The sequence below is a fragment of the Nannospalax galili genome, unplaced genomic scaffold (assembly GCF_000622305.1).
Source record: "Nannospalax galili isolate Female #2095 unplaced genomic scaffold, S.galili_v1.0 scaffold188, whole genome shotgun sequence".
NCBI classification, from domain to species: domain Eukaryota; kingdom Metazoa; phylum Chordata; class Mammalia; order Rodentia; family Spalacidae; genus Nannospalax; species Nannospalax galili.
Window position 1 is genome coordinate 5,055,275 of NW_008360325.1, and position 15,891 is coordinate 5,071,165.

At 50.3% G+C, this 15,891-nt stretch overlaps 1 protein-coding gene across 7 annotated transcripts in view; it reads left to right on the forward strand.

Annotated features, from left to right (window-relative positions):
• Positions 1-15,891, forward strand: part of Bcl11b (BAF chromatin remodeling complex subunit BCL11B) — an 89,672-nt gene that overhangs the window by 23,782 nt on the left and 49,999 nt on the right. For 4 of the 7 annotated variants that reach the window (XM_008825644.2, XM_008825645.2, XM_008825642.2 and 1 more), the window contains one exon: positions 14,127-14,342. The exons of the other annotated variants lie outside the window; for them this stretch is intronic. In XM_008825644.2, the coding sequence (XP_008823866.1) occupies positions 14,127-14,342 (216 nt within the window). The remainder of the gene's footprint in view (positions 1-14,126; positions 14,343-15,891) is intronic. 7 annotated transcript variants of the gene reach the window in all.

Sequence of the window (15,891 nt, forward strand, 5' to 3'; positions counted from 1 at the left end):
CAGGCAGGCCACCCCCCTCCTTCGAGCCATCATGCAACTTTTGCTTTGAGGTCTGGGGGCTTTGCAGTAGGACTTGGAATGCAGGTTACCTCTGAGCAGGCTCCAATCCTAGATCTTTTTTTTCATCCCCTGCGCAGGACCCCCCCCCGCCCGCCCCACTCCCCGGCTTAGTCCTGAGAGCACGCCCCTGGCTCCGTGCCAGCCCCCTTCCCCGGCTGCAGGCGGAGATGGATGGAGGCGGGGACCCAAGGTCAAGGGCGGGGAGGCCGCCTGCCTGGGGGCCCTTTGTGCGCACCAGGGGCCGCCCCTCCTCCATGAGTCCCCCCTTCCTGTCCACCAGAAGCGCGCCCAGTCGAATGACCCTTGGCCTGGGGAATCGAATTTCAGGACCCCTGGAAGCTGCCATTGGGCTCTTGCCAGAAACAGCCGCGCAGGAGGGCAGACCCTCTTGTCTGGGTGACAGTTGTCCCGGATCCTGGGGGTGCCCAGGGCACCCCCCCATCATCTGCCGTCAGAGTCCACAAGGGATCTTCTGCTCACCTTGTCCTAAGGGATCCAGGTGAGCTTGGAAGGAAGGGGGCCTGAGTTCTCTCCCTTACAGTATTGTGTTCCTGAAGGGAAGACAGGCCTGCAGCAAAGTGGTTTTCTTTGGAACCTTTTCCCCGCAGGGGTAGAAATGGAACCTGCTTTTTTAAGAGGAAAATCTTGGGGCAGTGATTTCAAAACACATAGGCATGAAAGTGTTTTCCCAATTGTATGGGAATGGAACCCTCCACTGGATTGGGGCTGAAAGCCTGGAATTACTGGGAAGGAGCTCCGTCCAACCCCCACCACTTTTCTTAACCCCCTTCCCCATTTGTAGGCAAAGGGTCACCTTGCTGAAGCCTCTTGCTTCCTAAAAATTGGCATCTGATTTTTTTGAGGCACTCCTTACAAACTGGGAAAAACAGTGGTTGAACCTCTGGAGTGTCTACCAATAAGCTCTTAAGAAAATGTTCAAACATTTTGCCAAAGCTAGAAATAAAAATGTACTGCTATTTGTCCGTGGAAGACAAGACACTGCTTTCCTGGGGACAGCTTTTCCAGCCTAGAACTGGGCCCGTGTCTCTATTCTCTATTATTCAGAAATAAGATCTGAGCCAGACAGAATAGATGTGCTAGAACAGTAGGTGAGATAGTTTTAAAAAATATGTGTGTCCCTGTGTCCATGTGGTTTGGACCCAGAGAGGTGGCTGGCTGTGCCTTCTGCCCTCTCCCAGGTGCTGTGCCAACAGTGTCTTAAAAAAGAAAAAAAGAAAGATCTCAGGTTTAGCTGTCCTCACTTGGAGCAACTGGCTTTTCTGGTGGAGGCTGAAGTTTCTTGTCACTTTATTTGTTGAAAGGCCTTGGGGAAAAACAACCCATTCACTGCTCGGAATGGAAACCTCCTGCTGGTCCTGGACAGGAAGGTTTTCTATCTGCCTGAACTTGTTTCTGGATTTCTCAGACGTCCATTTGTGACAGTTCCAACAAGATAAAAACTTCCTGTGACTATCTGTAAATACAGGTAAAGATCACAACCTGCACTCGAAATGGGCTGGGACTAAAGGGCAGGTTCTGTGTTTGATTAATATTTATGTTACCGGATTCCTTTACAGAATGAAAGATGAAACAGTAATATTGTGTGTGTGTGTGTGTGTGTGTAGAGGACACATCTAGCTCTCTGTAGTTCAAGAGAGACGCACATTTTAGGATATTTGGAGGGTGAATGCCTGCGAGGGGTCACTGTTAGTGTTTTGCTTTGGGGACAGTTGTCTGGGGTTGGCTGGCTTAACGGCTAACATTCCAAAGGTATTTTCCTTATTTTGAGGACTCAAGAGTGATTAAAAAAAAATTAGAGGTGATTTTTCTTTCTCGATTTGGTTAAAGCTCAAGGCAGAGTAGTAGGAGGTTCTCATCCAAGGCTTAACTCCCTCCTGATGTCATTCTCCTTTGGGGGAGGGGTGCCTGGAGAGCTGAGTGACTGAGTGCTGCCTGGCTGTGTGGCTCTGAGCCCTGGGCTGTGTCACCAGGGCACAGGTGGCTTTGCCTGGCTTTGTTCAGGAGCAGTGTATGGGAGATGTGCTTGGAAGTGCAGCTTTCTACAGCTGGCTCCTGTTGCAATTCCACCATTGGGTCTGGTAGCCAAAGGGATCAGAGGGATCAGAGGGAGCTGCTGCCGAGCTGCTGGTCAGCATCTTCACTTTCACTGCTTTAAGAAATCTACATTTTTCTTGTAGGATTTTCTACGAGTGTGGCTTCCTCTGGTGGCACCTGTGCCCCTGGTTAGGCGCTTGATAAATATTTGTTGCTGCTGAAACATCAGGGGCCACCTCGGGGCTTAGGCACTGTCGTGGAGTCTGGAGCCTTTGGCACCGTAGCCTGGCCCAGCTTCCAACAGCCCAGGGCCAGCCAGTCCCTCAGTTGGTGTGTGCATCCATAAAATGGGGATGTGCCCTTCTTTACTTTCCTGACCGATAAGAACTTTAGCTGTGCTGTGCTTGTTGCTGTGAGGCAATGGCTGATTTCAAAGACTCCGGGTCAGTGGAGACTGTTATTGTTTGGGCCCTGGGGGCGGGGTGACTTAATTTACAAAGGGGAGGAATCCCTTAGCTACTTGTAGGGAGGGTCATTTTTAATGCAAAAAGGAAGCATTTGGGGGCTTTGGGGAGAGGTTTAAAAAGAGGGGATTTGGATTTTCAATTTATTAACCAAATGCCACTAGGAGCACCCCTCCCCCATCCCCATTCATTTTATTGGACGGCCTCTGCAGCCCCCACCCCGGCTCCTTATTATTGGGGACTGTCATGTGATCTTAATACCTACTGGTGTTGCTGTTGCTCTAGACCTGAGCACCCCAGAAAAAGGTATCTTTTTCCCCCTGATACTGGTTTTTGGCTACGGAAGAGGGGGAGCAGGGAGGATATAGATTTGGTTTAAGAGGAATGCATACAGCAGGGAGCCTTGAAGTGCAGAGTCTTGCTAGATGCAGATGAAGAAGGTGCTCAGTGCAGAGGGGTGGGGAAATTTTTGTTTTCCTTTCTGCCTCCTCTCAAAGCTCGCAGAAATTGGCACTAGAGTCACCGAGCACACAGCTGGCAAGTATGAAATGGTACCTTCACTAGGGAGACACAGGCCTCGAGTGGCCCGTGGGGGCTACGCTTTACTTTTCTTGTTGTTGTTGTAATTTTTCTTTCAAAGAGGCTCGGTTTCTTTTCCCCTAGCATGCTCTAAATGGCCTGAATTCCATATTTAATAAGACTAACCTCTGGCAAAGCCCGAAGCCTCCAGGTTAGCCCTGTTCCTTAGGCATACAGATGCCGGCCCTGTCATGCATTTGGAGTGTTTGCCAGCTCAGGCTTGGGTTTGGGATGGGGGTGGGCGAGTGCACTGGCATCCCCACCGGGGCCTTGGCAGAGCCCTTGTTCCAGCGTCTGAGCTGGAGAGGGGTGGGGACTGCAGATAGGCTGGAGCTTCATCGTGCAGGCTTTCAGCCAGGTGTGTGGTACTCCTTAATTGAATACAGACCTGAGTGAGTTCCGCGTGGCAATGCAAGCGCGGGCAGGGGAGGCAGCCAGGTTCCTGGCTCTCCCTAAGGCTGGACCTGGAATCTCAGTCTCCCGACTCCACCCAAGCCCACAAGGTGCACATTGTGCGTGGAAAAGCTAGCAAACAGCCTCAATCCGAAGAGCCTCGTTAACACTGTTTGCATGAACCGGCTCTTGGAGCTTTTGTTAGTGGCAGCTCCTTAATTAACCAGCAGATTAGTGCTGCCTTCTTTTGACACGTGCATATATTTTGGGGGAGAAGATTTCTTATTCTCCCCAAGCTCCAAGGGGAACCATTGAGGGAGTCTCCCTAGGGAGCTGTGGCCTCCTCTCTCCCACTTGCTCTCCCTGTTTCCCCTTCTTGTCCCCTCCTACCCACCCTTCTCTTAAACCAAGTGGAGGACAGGCGTGTTACACACAGCAAAATAAATCATGTTTACACTTGGCATTCTTGGTAGTGAAAAAGCTCCTGGCTGTTCCGACTTCCTTGTTTCTCAGCGTTTCCTACCTGTTTTTGAGCACATGCCCAGAAATAGTAGTTTTGTCAGATGAGGGGATGACGCCAGCCCTTCCTGCTGCCAAGGAAGCTGCTGGATTTTGCAAAACAGAGTGACGTTTTTTTAGTGACACTCATTTCTTTTCCCCCCTCAAAGAAATTAGGATGTAGAATAAGGGTATTAAAATGCACTTAGAGAAGGTTGAAAAAAAGCTACCTGCTCCTGCCGCTCAGGGGCATGTAGCAAGCAAGCCTAGGAGAAGAAAAAGTCTCATTTTTGTTTGCGCTTGGCTTCTCCGAGGGCAGCAGGCAGCCGAAGGAGGACCTGGAGAGCTATGTCAAATTCCCTGTTTCCCCTCCCAAGACTTCCATTTTTTTTGCAGATTCGGGGATGTGGTAGAAGGATGTTTTCTTTCCTTCTGTTTGGTTTTTGGGTCTGTTTAGTTTCAGAGTCCTCTTGAACAATACTTGCTTCCTCTGAGGTACCAGTCAAGAATGTCACCCTGGTCTGGTTGACATTGCCATTTTTTCCATATAGTATCAGCCATTTAGGCCTCCCCGCCTGCCTCTGTGTTTCACAACCCCCCCATGTTGTCTTGAGGGCATCTGACAAGTCACTTTCACCATGTGTGCTGTTTACCAGGCAGAGGACTTCCAGGGTCACTAGAGCTGAAATGCAGGCTTGTGGCTTAAAAATTTCAAGAAATAATTTCAAAAACAAGTAAGTGGCAAATAGACACTACACTCCTGTGGGGAGGTGAGACCTATCTTCTTTGGCAGGATTTCTGCAGGGATTCTGCTCAGCAGTCCGGCACATCAGACCCATTGCGAGACAGCCGAGACAAAAAAAAAAAAATTACAACAAAATCAAAGTAGGCGTGTATGATTTTCCCATTTTCTAATGGGAATACTGTGCAGTAGAAATATTTCCATGGAGGACTGCGCTGCCGGTTTCTTTAATTACATTAAATAGCGGTATAAACCTCAGTTGAATGTAAGCCTCGGGTACAGCCGGCCCAGCGAGGCGAGCTAGTTAGATTGACTCCTAAGCAGCAACGTTACCAGTGTTAACGTGCTAACAATCTTTATTAAATTAATCCCGTGAAGTGTTAATTTTTACAAATTTTGTTGTACACATACTCCACATCACCTCCAGTGTGTTAGGGGATGAAAATGGATTTCACGTCAGAAAAAAAAAAAAACAAAAAAACGGTAAGAAGGTGGCTGTCAGACTGCTTGCTCCCCCTTAGACAGAAATGGGTGATTTTTGCCATCAAATGCTACTGGGCTGAAAAGCAGGCTCACAATATGTATATTAAATGCCATCTACATACAGAAAACTCAGTTAAAGGAACTACTTGGTTGAAAGTAATTACAGGCCTGCTCAGTTTTGTAGTCGGTGACATTTCAGACTGGCTTAGAAACAGAAAGAGGACGTAGAAAGATTTTGTTCTTGTGTGAGGCAAAGCACTCACTGTCGGTATTGTGTCCATTAGGAAAAGGTAAAAAGAAGCAAAAGGGAAAAAAATACTCAATAATCAACTAACTCCAGAGGAAAGCTGGATTTTTAAATATTATAATAGGGGAGATCAATTGTTTATAGCTAATCCATGCAAGTAAAAACAAAATATGTATTTAGGGACTAGCAGGGAACCTGTGCTTTATAATTTGATTCTTTTTCCTCTTTATTCTCTCTCTCTTGAACTTTCTCTTAACTCTTTATTGCTATTGCATCAAAAACAAGAGACCCTGCTGGCCCTGAGCTGTGCGTTCCCTTCTGGCCCGGTGGAATTGTACAGTCTTACATGAAGGTGGTCAGTGATAAACACCACCCTCTGCTCTACAGCTCCACCTGTCCTGCCCCGGGTCCCAGCACTAACCTCTGAGTTGGGCACTCCCCACTCCTTTTTCCTTATGTTCTTTTTATTGGTGGTACTGAGCTTTGTTCTCATTCCTAATTCCCAGGATTCTCACCGCTGACTTCCTCCCCCTGTTTATTCTTGTGTGTTCTCTGCATGGGGCTTGAGCAGAAGCCAGGGTTAGAGTTTGCTGCACCTTCGAACCACAACGACTTCCTGAACTTACCAGTTTTCAAACATGTTATTTTCAGGATCAGGTTTTTGACAAGGGTCAGGTTTGATGTTTTCTGATTATTCACGTCAGGCCCAGAGGACGCTGTCAGGGAAGATAAAGGAGTTCTTCGTTTAAAACTCCCGGTAGGCCCCAAATCTGAAGATTCATTTCCTGCGTTATTTCCCTCACGTGACATGTGACTTCTGTCTTCACCGTGGATTTTTTTTCCCCTCCAGCTGTAAATTAAGGGGAACATGGGACACGTGTAAGGGATGTATGTCTATGATTGTCATTGGAGTCCGGTCCCTACGTTTTATCTGGGAGAGGTCCTGACCTCTAAGTCCCCAATTCTTCACCCTCAGAAAGCAGTGCTCGGCTTTTAACTTCAATTTGTAGACGGTACTTTTCATGCAGCTGTGTTTCTTGAAGACACATGTGTGCTACATTTGCTCTGGGTGCAAAGACTGCGTTCCTGGAGTACTTGGAGAGTAGGGGCTGCTCAAGGCTGAAGCAGCCACCCCACTCTCCAGATTCTGATGTGAACGTCGGAGTTAGGAAATGGGGACTTTCCTCTGCTAGGCATTGGCTGGCTATTTTTGCAGGTGAGATTAAGAGACTCTTGTCAGCCCCAGTTTTCTTCCCTCCTCCCACTGCCCCCCAAGTGATGCGTGCATGTTGCTGTCAGTGTCACTGATACAGATGTGAGTGTGCATTTGCAGTGCATGTCTGTAACCTTACTCTCTGTGACAGATGTGCACACACAACCTTTTTCTAACTAGTCAAACACATAGTGGCCTCATCCTCTGGTGTCCCCCAGCTTGATGGGCCCTGCCTGCCAAGGTCACCTCGGAGGAAGCCTTTTGCTGTTCGTGTTCAGCAAAAGCCCGGCACAGGCCTCAGCTAGAAGGCGCTTGGGACTGACAACAGCAGTTCTGAGAGCTCCAGAGGTCTCCTCCAGAGAGACTAAAAAGAAGAATCCAAGAGTTGCCCCTGCAGATGCATTACAGCTAATGGCCACTCAAGTGGCCAGCTTGGTCCACCTTACTCTGGATAGATCACATGAGATGCCTCTGGGTCATCTTGACTCCTCAGTGACACCTAAGCGTGCTTCTCCTTTCTGCCTCGGGAGCATCTGCGGAAGCTGTTGGAAAGTTCTGGAAATGGTGACAGAGTCTCACCTGTCTTTGGCTCTGGGTGCAGAAAAGGAATATACTTGTCTCAGAGTATATTCTGCAACTTGTGTCTTGAGGAAGTTGGGATTGGCAGCCACTGAAACAGGTGCTTCTGGACTCTGGGAAGGGGTGTGGCTATGTGCCTCTAACCAGACATGATGCCTGAGAGGACAGTCCCTTTCCTACCACTGGCAGAAGGAGGAAGGAGGCTTTGGTGTGCTGTTGGAGGGCATGACCCTTTCTTTGCCTGCCTCTCCCTTTCCTGGCATGTATGAGGGAGTGAGAATGGTACTGCTGCTGCTGTGTGACGATTGCAGGAGTGCCAGCTGAGGGAGGAGCTTGGAGGAAGGCAGCCTGGCTCAGGGTCCAGAGGATGAGCTTCTTGTCTGGGGGCCCGGGTATGCTGAGCCTTTCCATGGTAGGTGCAGGAACAATGCCCAGCTGTCCACATGGGGCTGAGTGGGGGCTCTGGGTAGTCATTTTCCATAGAGGCAGTAGCAGTGGCTTCAGGCTCGGTGATGGTTGTCAGTGCTCCTTGAGGCTGCAGCCCCTGCTGTGGGGCTTTCTCTAGGTTCAGGCATTTGCAAGTTGTTGATGAGGAAGTGAGGCCATCCCTTTCACCTGCCTCCGAATTCCTGCCCCAGCCACCTGCAGGGCCGCTCACTCTTGATCCTGCAGCCGGGAGAAAAGGTGGCGGTGGATTCGAACTACATCTTTATGCTTCCCATGTGAAGACCCCAGGAGCTCTGTGAACACAGCAGCACACACCCTGGTGAGACCCTGTTTCTCCTTTTGTTGCTTCTGTTTCAGAGGACACACATTCACCCCACATCTCATGCTGCTGAGACAAAACAGGGGCACTTGGATTAGACTGAGGACCTAGAAGTGAGAGGTGGGATGGGGAGCCCCGGCTCTGCATGGTGCTAGGGCCTCCAGTTTTGGTGTGGAGTGGTGACCTGAGCTACTATTTTCTCAACTTGTTTTCTGGTCTTAAAGACCTGGCCTGGGCTTTTAGGTTTTCACAGCAGCTGATGGTTTACTTAGATTTCCTTTCCTGCCTTTTGTCACCATTATTGTTTATTTCTTACAATAAAATGAAACAAAACTATACCCTCAAACAACTGAGGTGCAGTCTTTGCTGGTTCCCACACCTTGGTAATTAAAAACTAAGAAAAAGAAATGGCACTGTGCTTGTAGGACAAAGTGATTTGCTATGTGAGTTCTGGACCTGGATAGTCAAAGAAGTTTCCTTAGAATCTCTCTCTGTTCCTCCTGACTCAGCCCCCCTGCCCCCATAAGAAGATAAGGAGAGCCAGAAAGAAACCACAGAGGCAGGTCCAGGCCTTGTCTGGTCAGTACCTGGGCCTGTCTCCGTCGAGGTGGCACACCACTTCTTTGAAATAGGAAATTGCCAAAATGGATGTCGTTGGCTGCTAATTAGTTGTGTTTTAACTACAGGATCATTTTTTCAGCTAATACTGGTACTCTGTGCTTCTTGTGAACCCGTGGTGGATTAAAATATGAACATGGCCTCAGCAGACAGCTAGTAGAGATGGGGTGTTGGTGGAGACACTTCCCCTCCATAGCAGCTGGCCACATGGTTCCTTTGACCTACAAGATGTCCAGACCAGGCTCCATGCTGAGGTCTAAGTACCTGCCTTTCCCTGCTCCCACTTTCCATGTTTAGACCAGGACCAGTCAGAAGGGACCCTGAGATGTCCAGACTGGGGGCACCAGTGCACCCCTCCCCAGATGCCACAGTCCCTCAGTCCTTGGGCCTCTGGATCAGTCCAGCATTAACATATTATGGCTGCTCCCATCAGGGCCCTGTCACCACAACATGGTGCTTGGAGCAGGCAAACCCCGTATCTCCAGCACTGACTTTTCAAGTCTGAGCTGGCTTCACCTCCTCCATCTTCTCTCTAGCAAACCGGAAAAAGAATCTTAATTTCCTGTCAGGGTGGGAGGAGGCGAGCTTAGAATCAGGATAATGATTCTTGAATATGAGCAATGCACTGGGGTTCATGGTACGTCCCTTTACCCCTCTTAATACACAGCATTTTTATCATCCTTAAGACAAAGTAGCTGGCAAAATATTGAGGTGATCAAAAACAAATGTTTTTATTTGCCTGCGTGCGAATTGGGGTATCTGCCTCTCTTGTTTATGAAATTTGGGGCTGCCTCTCCCGCGCGGTCCGCTCCCTCTTTCCTGGCTTCCATTTCCGATTCCCGCTAGTTCCTTGTTAATCACTTGGCAAGCGCTTATTTGAATATTAAAAATTTCTTTAATCATCAAAGGCAGGAGCACAGTCTCATGAATATTCATATTTTTCCCCCTCCTCAGACTGGATTCTAGTTCATTACCCTGCAGTAAAAGCCAAACAGCCATCAATCGCCCTCATTACCGTCTCTGGCGTTTTGATTGGCTGCCTGCTGCCCAGAGCTTTTTTTTTTTTTTTTTCTTTAAATTCCCCCCTTCTCATATGAGCTGTCTTATACCTGCCAACAACTTAAAAAAAAAAAAAATCAACAATGCAGGAATAAATTTCTGTGTTCGGAAAAACAACTTAGCAAACTTGTCAAATACTCCTTGTGGCTTCCTGGGGCCTCAGTGGCCACCAGGGCCACCTCCGTCCCTCCTCAGTCCTCCTTGCCCACCATCCCATTAAAATAACTAAATAACTAAATAAAACAACCCAGGGGGAAAAAAGAGGGAGGGAAGAGATAGAATTAAATAAATAAATAAATAAAAAGGGAGAAACTTGAGCCTCGGAGATGAATATTTGTCAAGAGAGTTGACGTAAGTTACATTTGCATAATGACTTTGTACTTCTGCATTAATAAAATTTGCATATGAAGCCATGTTAATTACTCCTGATCATGCTTTTTGCATTCATGCATAGTAATTTTCTCCGACTTGTGAGAATTAATGTCTTGGCACGGGGGGAGGGGGCGCGGGGACTGTCAGGTTCCCCTGCTCAGGGTCCCTCGGCTCACACGCGCTGGCTTCGCTGTCTGTCTCCTTTGATCTCAGACTCATTTCTGCACCATCGGTAGGAGTTCTCGCCTTAAAAAAATTTGTATCCGTCGAAAGGCACCAGTAGGGAGAAAAATAGACCTTTCTGCACGGTGTATGCCAGGCCACCCCGCGAGCACGGAATCTGCCATCTCCAGGGTCCGGAGCTCGGGACTCCGGGACTTAGGCCCGGGCTGTGCGGATTTTCTGTGTACATGTTCCTGGTGGTGGGCGTGTCGCCGGGTAGTGCGCATGTGCAGGGCATGGAGCCCAGCATCTGCGAGGCCTGCTTGTGAGGGAGGTGGGCTTCGGGCCTCCTCCCAGTGATTGCAGGAAGGCATTTTAACAGGGATCTTGCCCCCAGTGTGGACCTTAGCAATCATCCCAGAAGCCTTATTTGGAGACTTTTTTCAGATACCAGGAAGGTGGAGTCTGACCCTCCGAAGCCCACTTCATGCGTGTGGAGCCTCAGGTTCTGCGTTTTCTGACAGGGCCCTCACGGTCCCTATCCCGTAGAAAGGCTGTAGGCTGACATGAGATAATACAGGTATCAATTGTTCATTTCTTTCCCCCTAATTAAAATGAATTTCCATGATAAAAAAATTGAGCCTTGTAGGGTTTATTATTAAACCACCAGGGTCCCACATAAAGCCATGGTCGTGACTGCGGCCCCTACATCATGGGTCTGCTTGGACTGGCTTAGATCCCCAAAGAAAACTTCTATTAAACATTTTTTAAAGTGTTATTTATTAGTGTTGTGTATGTGCGTGAATGATGTGCCTGTCTGGGCGTGTGCTACAGTGCAGATGTGGTCAGAGGACAACTTTGTGGAATCAAGGCTCACCTTCCACCTTTATGGGGTTTCTGGGGATTGAACCCAGGTCCAAGGCCTTTCTCAGCAAGCACCTTTACCCGCAGAGCCAGGTCACAACGTCTTTTATTTTTAATTAATTATTTTGGAGGTGCCTGGAGTGGAACCTGGGTCTCGTGCCTGAGGAGCTCCAGCTGCAGCTCAGAAAGCTTTTTGAAAGGGGGTCTTGCAGAGCTTTGTAAGGTGCTTCCTCATTGGAGCAGCCATGGTGATGTAAGAGAACCCAGAAGGAATACAGCAAGTTCCAGGGTTGGAAAGAAATAATAGTGATTAAGGATAGTGACTGTGTTGTCTAGGTATCTGACTTTGCATGTTGCCCTGACTTTCCCCTTAAGAAGGGGGCAGATGCTTTGAAAAAGTGACTGTGTTAGGTCACGTGGCAGGAAATGGTCAAGGAGGAATTTGAACCCACTTTTCTGTCTCTGTCTTTTCACTGCCACTGTGTCTATCCCCCTTCCCCAGGCTGGCATCCTCTGTCAGGTGCACTGTCTATCAGCAGGTTTTAGGAGTTGTCTTTGTGTTTTAGATCTAAGTCTTCCCTATGGAAGGCTGGGACTGGGTGGGGGTGAGGTGGGGGTGGCCTGGCATAGGCACTGAGGCCCACAAAGTCCTCATCTAAGTCCTCATCTTGAACTTCCTTTTAGATTAAAACTCACATAGTATGAAATTCATTTTAATCTGTCCCATTGGTGGCTTTGACTGCCATAGCTACTGTTTGGGTCATCACACCCAAGATAGCCTGACTCCACAAACCCTGAGTCCTCACTGCCCTGTTAACTACTACTCAGTCTCCATGGATTTGCCTCCCCAGGACTTTTACATCATAGGATGGAGGGTTCTCACTAGGTTTTTGTGGGAGCTGGATTCTTTGAGTTCCCCCGTATACAGAGGTCTGTTTCTAGAGGGGACCTGCCCTAAGAGTCCTAGAGGGGTCCCACACTCTCCTTTGAACAGGTTCCTGGAACAGGTGGACCTCGATGAGGTCAGCATTCCTGATGAGGCCTTGTGGCTTCCTGATGTGTGTGACTTCCCCTTCACAGACCCTGGCTCAGCCCCAGTGCTGTCCTTCCAGAGAAAGTCTATAGCAGCATGGCTCTTTCCTTCCTGCTCCATGGCCCTTTGTCCCATCAGAAGGAACAAGACACCTCTGGGGGGCTATTATTGGCAGCTCATTGGCAGCTCAGCTATAATGTCTGGTGCTGGCTGAGTTATAGCCTCTCACAGAACCCAGGAACATTTTGTTTACTGAGGTCAAGGATGCTCCTCCTGCTTCTACCCACCCCCACATGGCCTTGATTGTCAGCATACAGGGTACCCTGGTCACTCCATCCCAGCTACAGCCATGGAGTGGGTCAGAGTATAGTGGAACTTTAGAGACACAGTTGGATTCTGATGATGATCAAGAGCTTTCTGTGGTCTGAAGGGAGGGCCCACATAAGGATTCAAAGCCAGTAGTGGACAGGGTCAAGTACACAGTGTTCAGTGCAAGGGGCTTTCAGGTAAGTACTGACCTTCCAGGGGAGGCAGGTGACAGTGGCCTCAGATGTTATCCTTCTGGCTCTGCAGCCACTTGGGGGCTTATTGGCCACACCCTTCTGGGGCTCTGCCATGTCAGAAACATCTGGGGCCCTGGGCCAACCTTGTATAAAGACATCACTAGCTCAGTGGGCTTCAGCAGTGTCCAAGCTTCAAGCTGGGGAGGGGGCGGGGTCTTCTCATGCCCTGAACCCCCTAATCCTGGTTGTATACTTGAGAGAAGTGGGGAATGCAGAGAAAAGATTATGATTTTGGAGCCCAGCAGTGGGGTTTGGATGAGGCCTGCTGCTGCTGAAGCTTGCTGTTTCCTGCAGCCCTGGCCTCTGTTTCCTGTCTGTGCAATGGGTATCCACTGTCTCCTGTGCTCAGCGGCATGCTAGTAAACCTGGATTAGAGAAGGACTGACAGGGTCTCAGTGGGCTTGCTGGCTCTGTGGGTCTCTTGCAATGAGGCAGTTCCCTGTGGTGGTGGTGGAGTGGGCAGAGTCCCACCTGTGCAGACCTGCAGGTGCCAGGTGAAGGCGCTGTGGCCTCCCCTGCAGAGCCTGCCAGGCTCAGCGCCCCTCATCTTGTTGATGTTTGCTAGTCTGTCTGATGCTTCTCTGCTCATTATTTACCCAGGGAATTTGGGCTTCTTCACTTGTGGTTTTGGCAAGGGCTTCACACAAATGTTTTGCCCTGGTGGTCTCTTAGCCACGTAAGATAAACGGCCAAATCAAATGCAGGCCTTGCTGGCAGCCGAGGCTCACTGTGGGGCTGAGTGGAGGCAAGCCACTGCCCCCCTCTCCCACTGGCCCTGGCCTTGTCTCTGGTCGTTAATGTCAGAGGAGGGAGTGGGGATGCTTAAGCTAGGGTGAAGACTAAGGTGGGGTCTGGGCAGTGCTGGTAATTGGCTAGGTAGGAGGCTCATCCCTGCCCAGACCCTTGAAGGTAGACTTGGGGTGACTTTCCCTAGGACCTAACCTGATACAGCTTCCTGCCTCCTCCAAGGGCGGGGGGGGGGAGGGACAGATTTGGGGGAAGAAATCCTCAAATGAAGCCTGCTTCATTTTGTTCCAAAAGACCCCTTCTATGGAATTTTAACTGGGAGTGGGCCCTGACAGGCCTTCTGTGCCCTAGCCTCCTGCACAAGATCCCCAGAGGCAGAGGCAGAAATCCTGCCCCGCCACCCTTGAAACTCTACCTGGCAGCTGGGGTTGTAACCCCTGCTAATGCACTCTGACCCTTTCTCCCCTGCTTGTGCCTCAGTTGCCCTCCCTGTAGGGCTAGTACCCAAGGGGCCAACCCCTCTTGGAGGCTGGCCAGCAGCCCTGTGACCCGGGCCCCCTCCTGCGCCCCAAGCCTCTTGTGCAGTCCAGGGCCCAACTGACCAGTCTTTTCTATTGTTTTTTCTCCAGGGCCGTGCAGGCCTGCCCAGCTGCCATCGATGGCCCCCATAGCTGCCTCCTCCTCCCACCCTCCCACCTCCGTGATTACTTCACCTCTGCGCGCCCTGGGCGCTCTCCCGCCCTGCTTCCCGCTGCCCTGCTGTGGCGCACGCCCCATCTCGGGCGACGGGACTCAGGGTGAGGGTCAGATGGAGGCTCCCTTTGGATGCCAGTGTCAGTTGTCAGGTAACAGCCGCTGCGGTGGGGGAGGTGGGCTCCTGGGATGGTGGGGTGTACCCTGGGTAGAGCTGGGGACCTGAGGTGGGGTCCCGGGGGGGGAAATTTAACCCCCCCCACAACCAAAAGACATTTTAGGGGGATGCCAGGGGAGGTGGTAAAAGATGTCAACCAAACTGTAAGCATGTGTCTGGTCCCCATGGGTCAAGGGGCTACTATCCTTCTGCCCCCCCCACCCCCCCACCCCCATTCTGAGAGTCTCACTCCCAGAATGCACTGCCCAGACTCCACATTTCATCTCTTTGGGCTGTTTAGCTAAAGTTTAATTGGATAACACTTAACATCTGAAATTTTCTTCTGCCCCTTGCCTCTGCCGCCCCACCACCCACCCCAGACAAGGGCAGGAGAGGATTCCTGGGTTGTCTGTGTACATCGCTGGAGCCGTCCAAAACGCTGACTTTCTCTTTGGGACAATGTGTTGCCCATTAACTTAGAGGGGGAGAAAAGTCGCCCAAAAGAGGAGCCTTTTAAAAAGCTGTGGCCATGGGCAGGAGTGAAACATTGTGTGTGTCTGGGGACGGGGGTTGTGGAAGTTAGCCCGCTCTGGGCAGATCCCAGGCCTGCTCCATCTTCCTCTACTTGCCACAGGACAGGGCGGCAGTGAAACAGTCTGTCCTGTAGAGGACATTCACAGCCAGGTGGTGACATACAGCCTCCACTGGCCCCTGCTCTCTACCTCCACAAACACAGACTGCTGTGGCCTGGGGTTCCCCAGAGGTCGAGGGTAGACAGCCCTCCCTGCAACCTCATATTGGGGCCTGGTTTGCAACACCCTGTGGCTGCTGGAGCCAGGATGCTGACACAGACTCACGTGGCAAGCAGCTGTGGCCTGGTTTCCGGGCCGGGGCCAGGAAAGGAGAGGATGGAGGTAGTGCTGGGGCACTTCAGTTCGCCCCTGCTTTGTCAGTCAGGCACGTTGCAGGCTTTCTCTGGACTCAGGTTCTGAAAGGAAAGCTATTTTTATTGGGCAGATTTTGCTTTTTATCGGTGTTGTCTCAAGAACTGTTCTGGTTGGAGCTTTGGTTCTGCACAAAGCCACAAGCAGCCCCTGCTCTGGGTGAGAACGTTGGCCTTCTTGTCAGTGGGGTGGCCTGCAGCCTTCAGTGCCCCTACTGCTGTGGACAGGTGGTGACGTCATTGCATCTGACTTCCAAGAGGGGGAGTTCTGGTTTCTTATGGGTTTGTGTCTTAAATGCATAAAGCAGGGACCAAAATCACCCAGGAAGGAGTTAGAACAGCTTGCAAGGAAGCTGGCTCCTGGTCCTGGGCCGCCTAGTCCCCAGGGTGACTGAGGCACATGTGACTGTGCAGATCTGTTCTGGGAATCTGTGGAAGACCCTGCTTGGTGAGCTGGGGATGCCTGCTCATCTGGGCAGCTGCTCTGCTCTGTCTTCCTGTAATTAGTGGTGCAGCCCTGCACCCACCCAGGGGGCTGTGTTATCAAAGATCAGCCTGAGCATTTATGACTGGACTCGGTCAAGTTCTGCATGTAGAAACG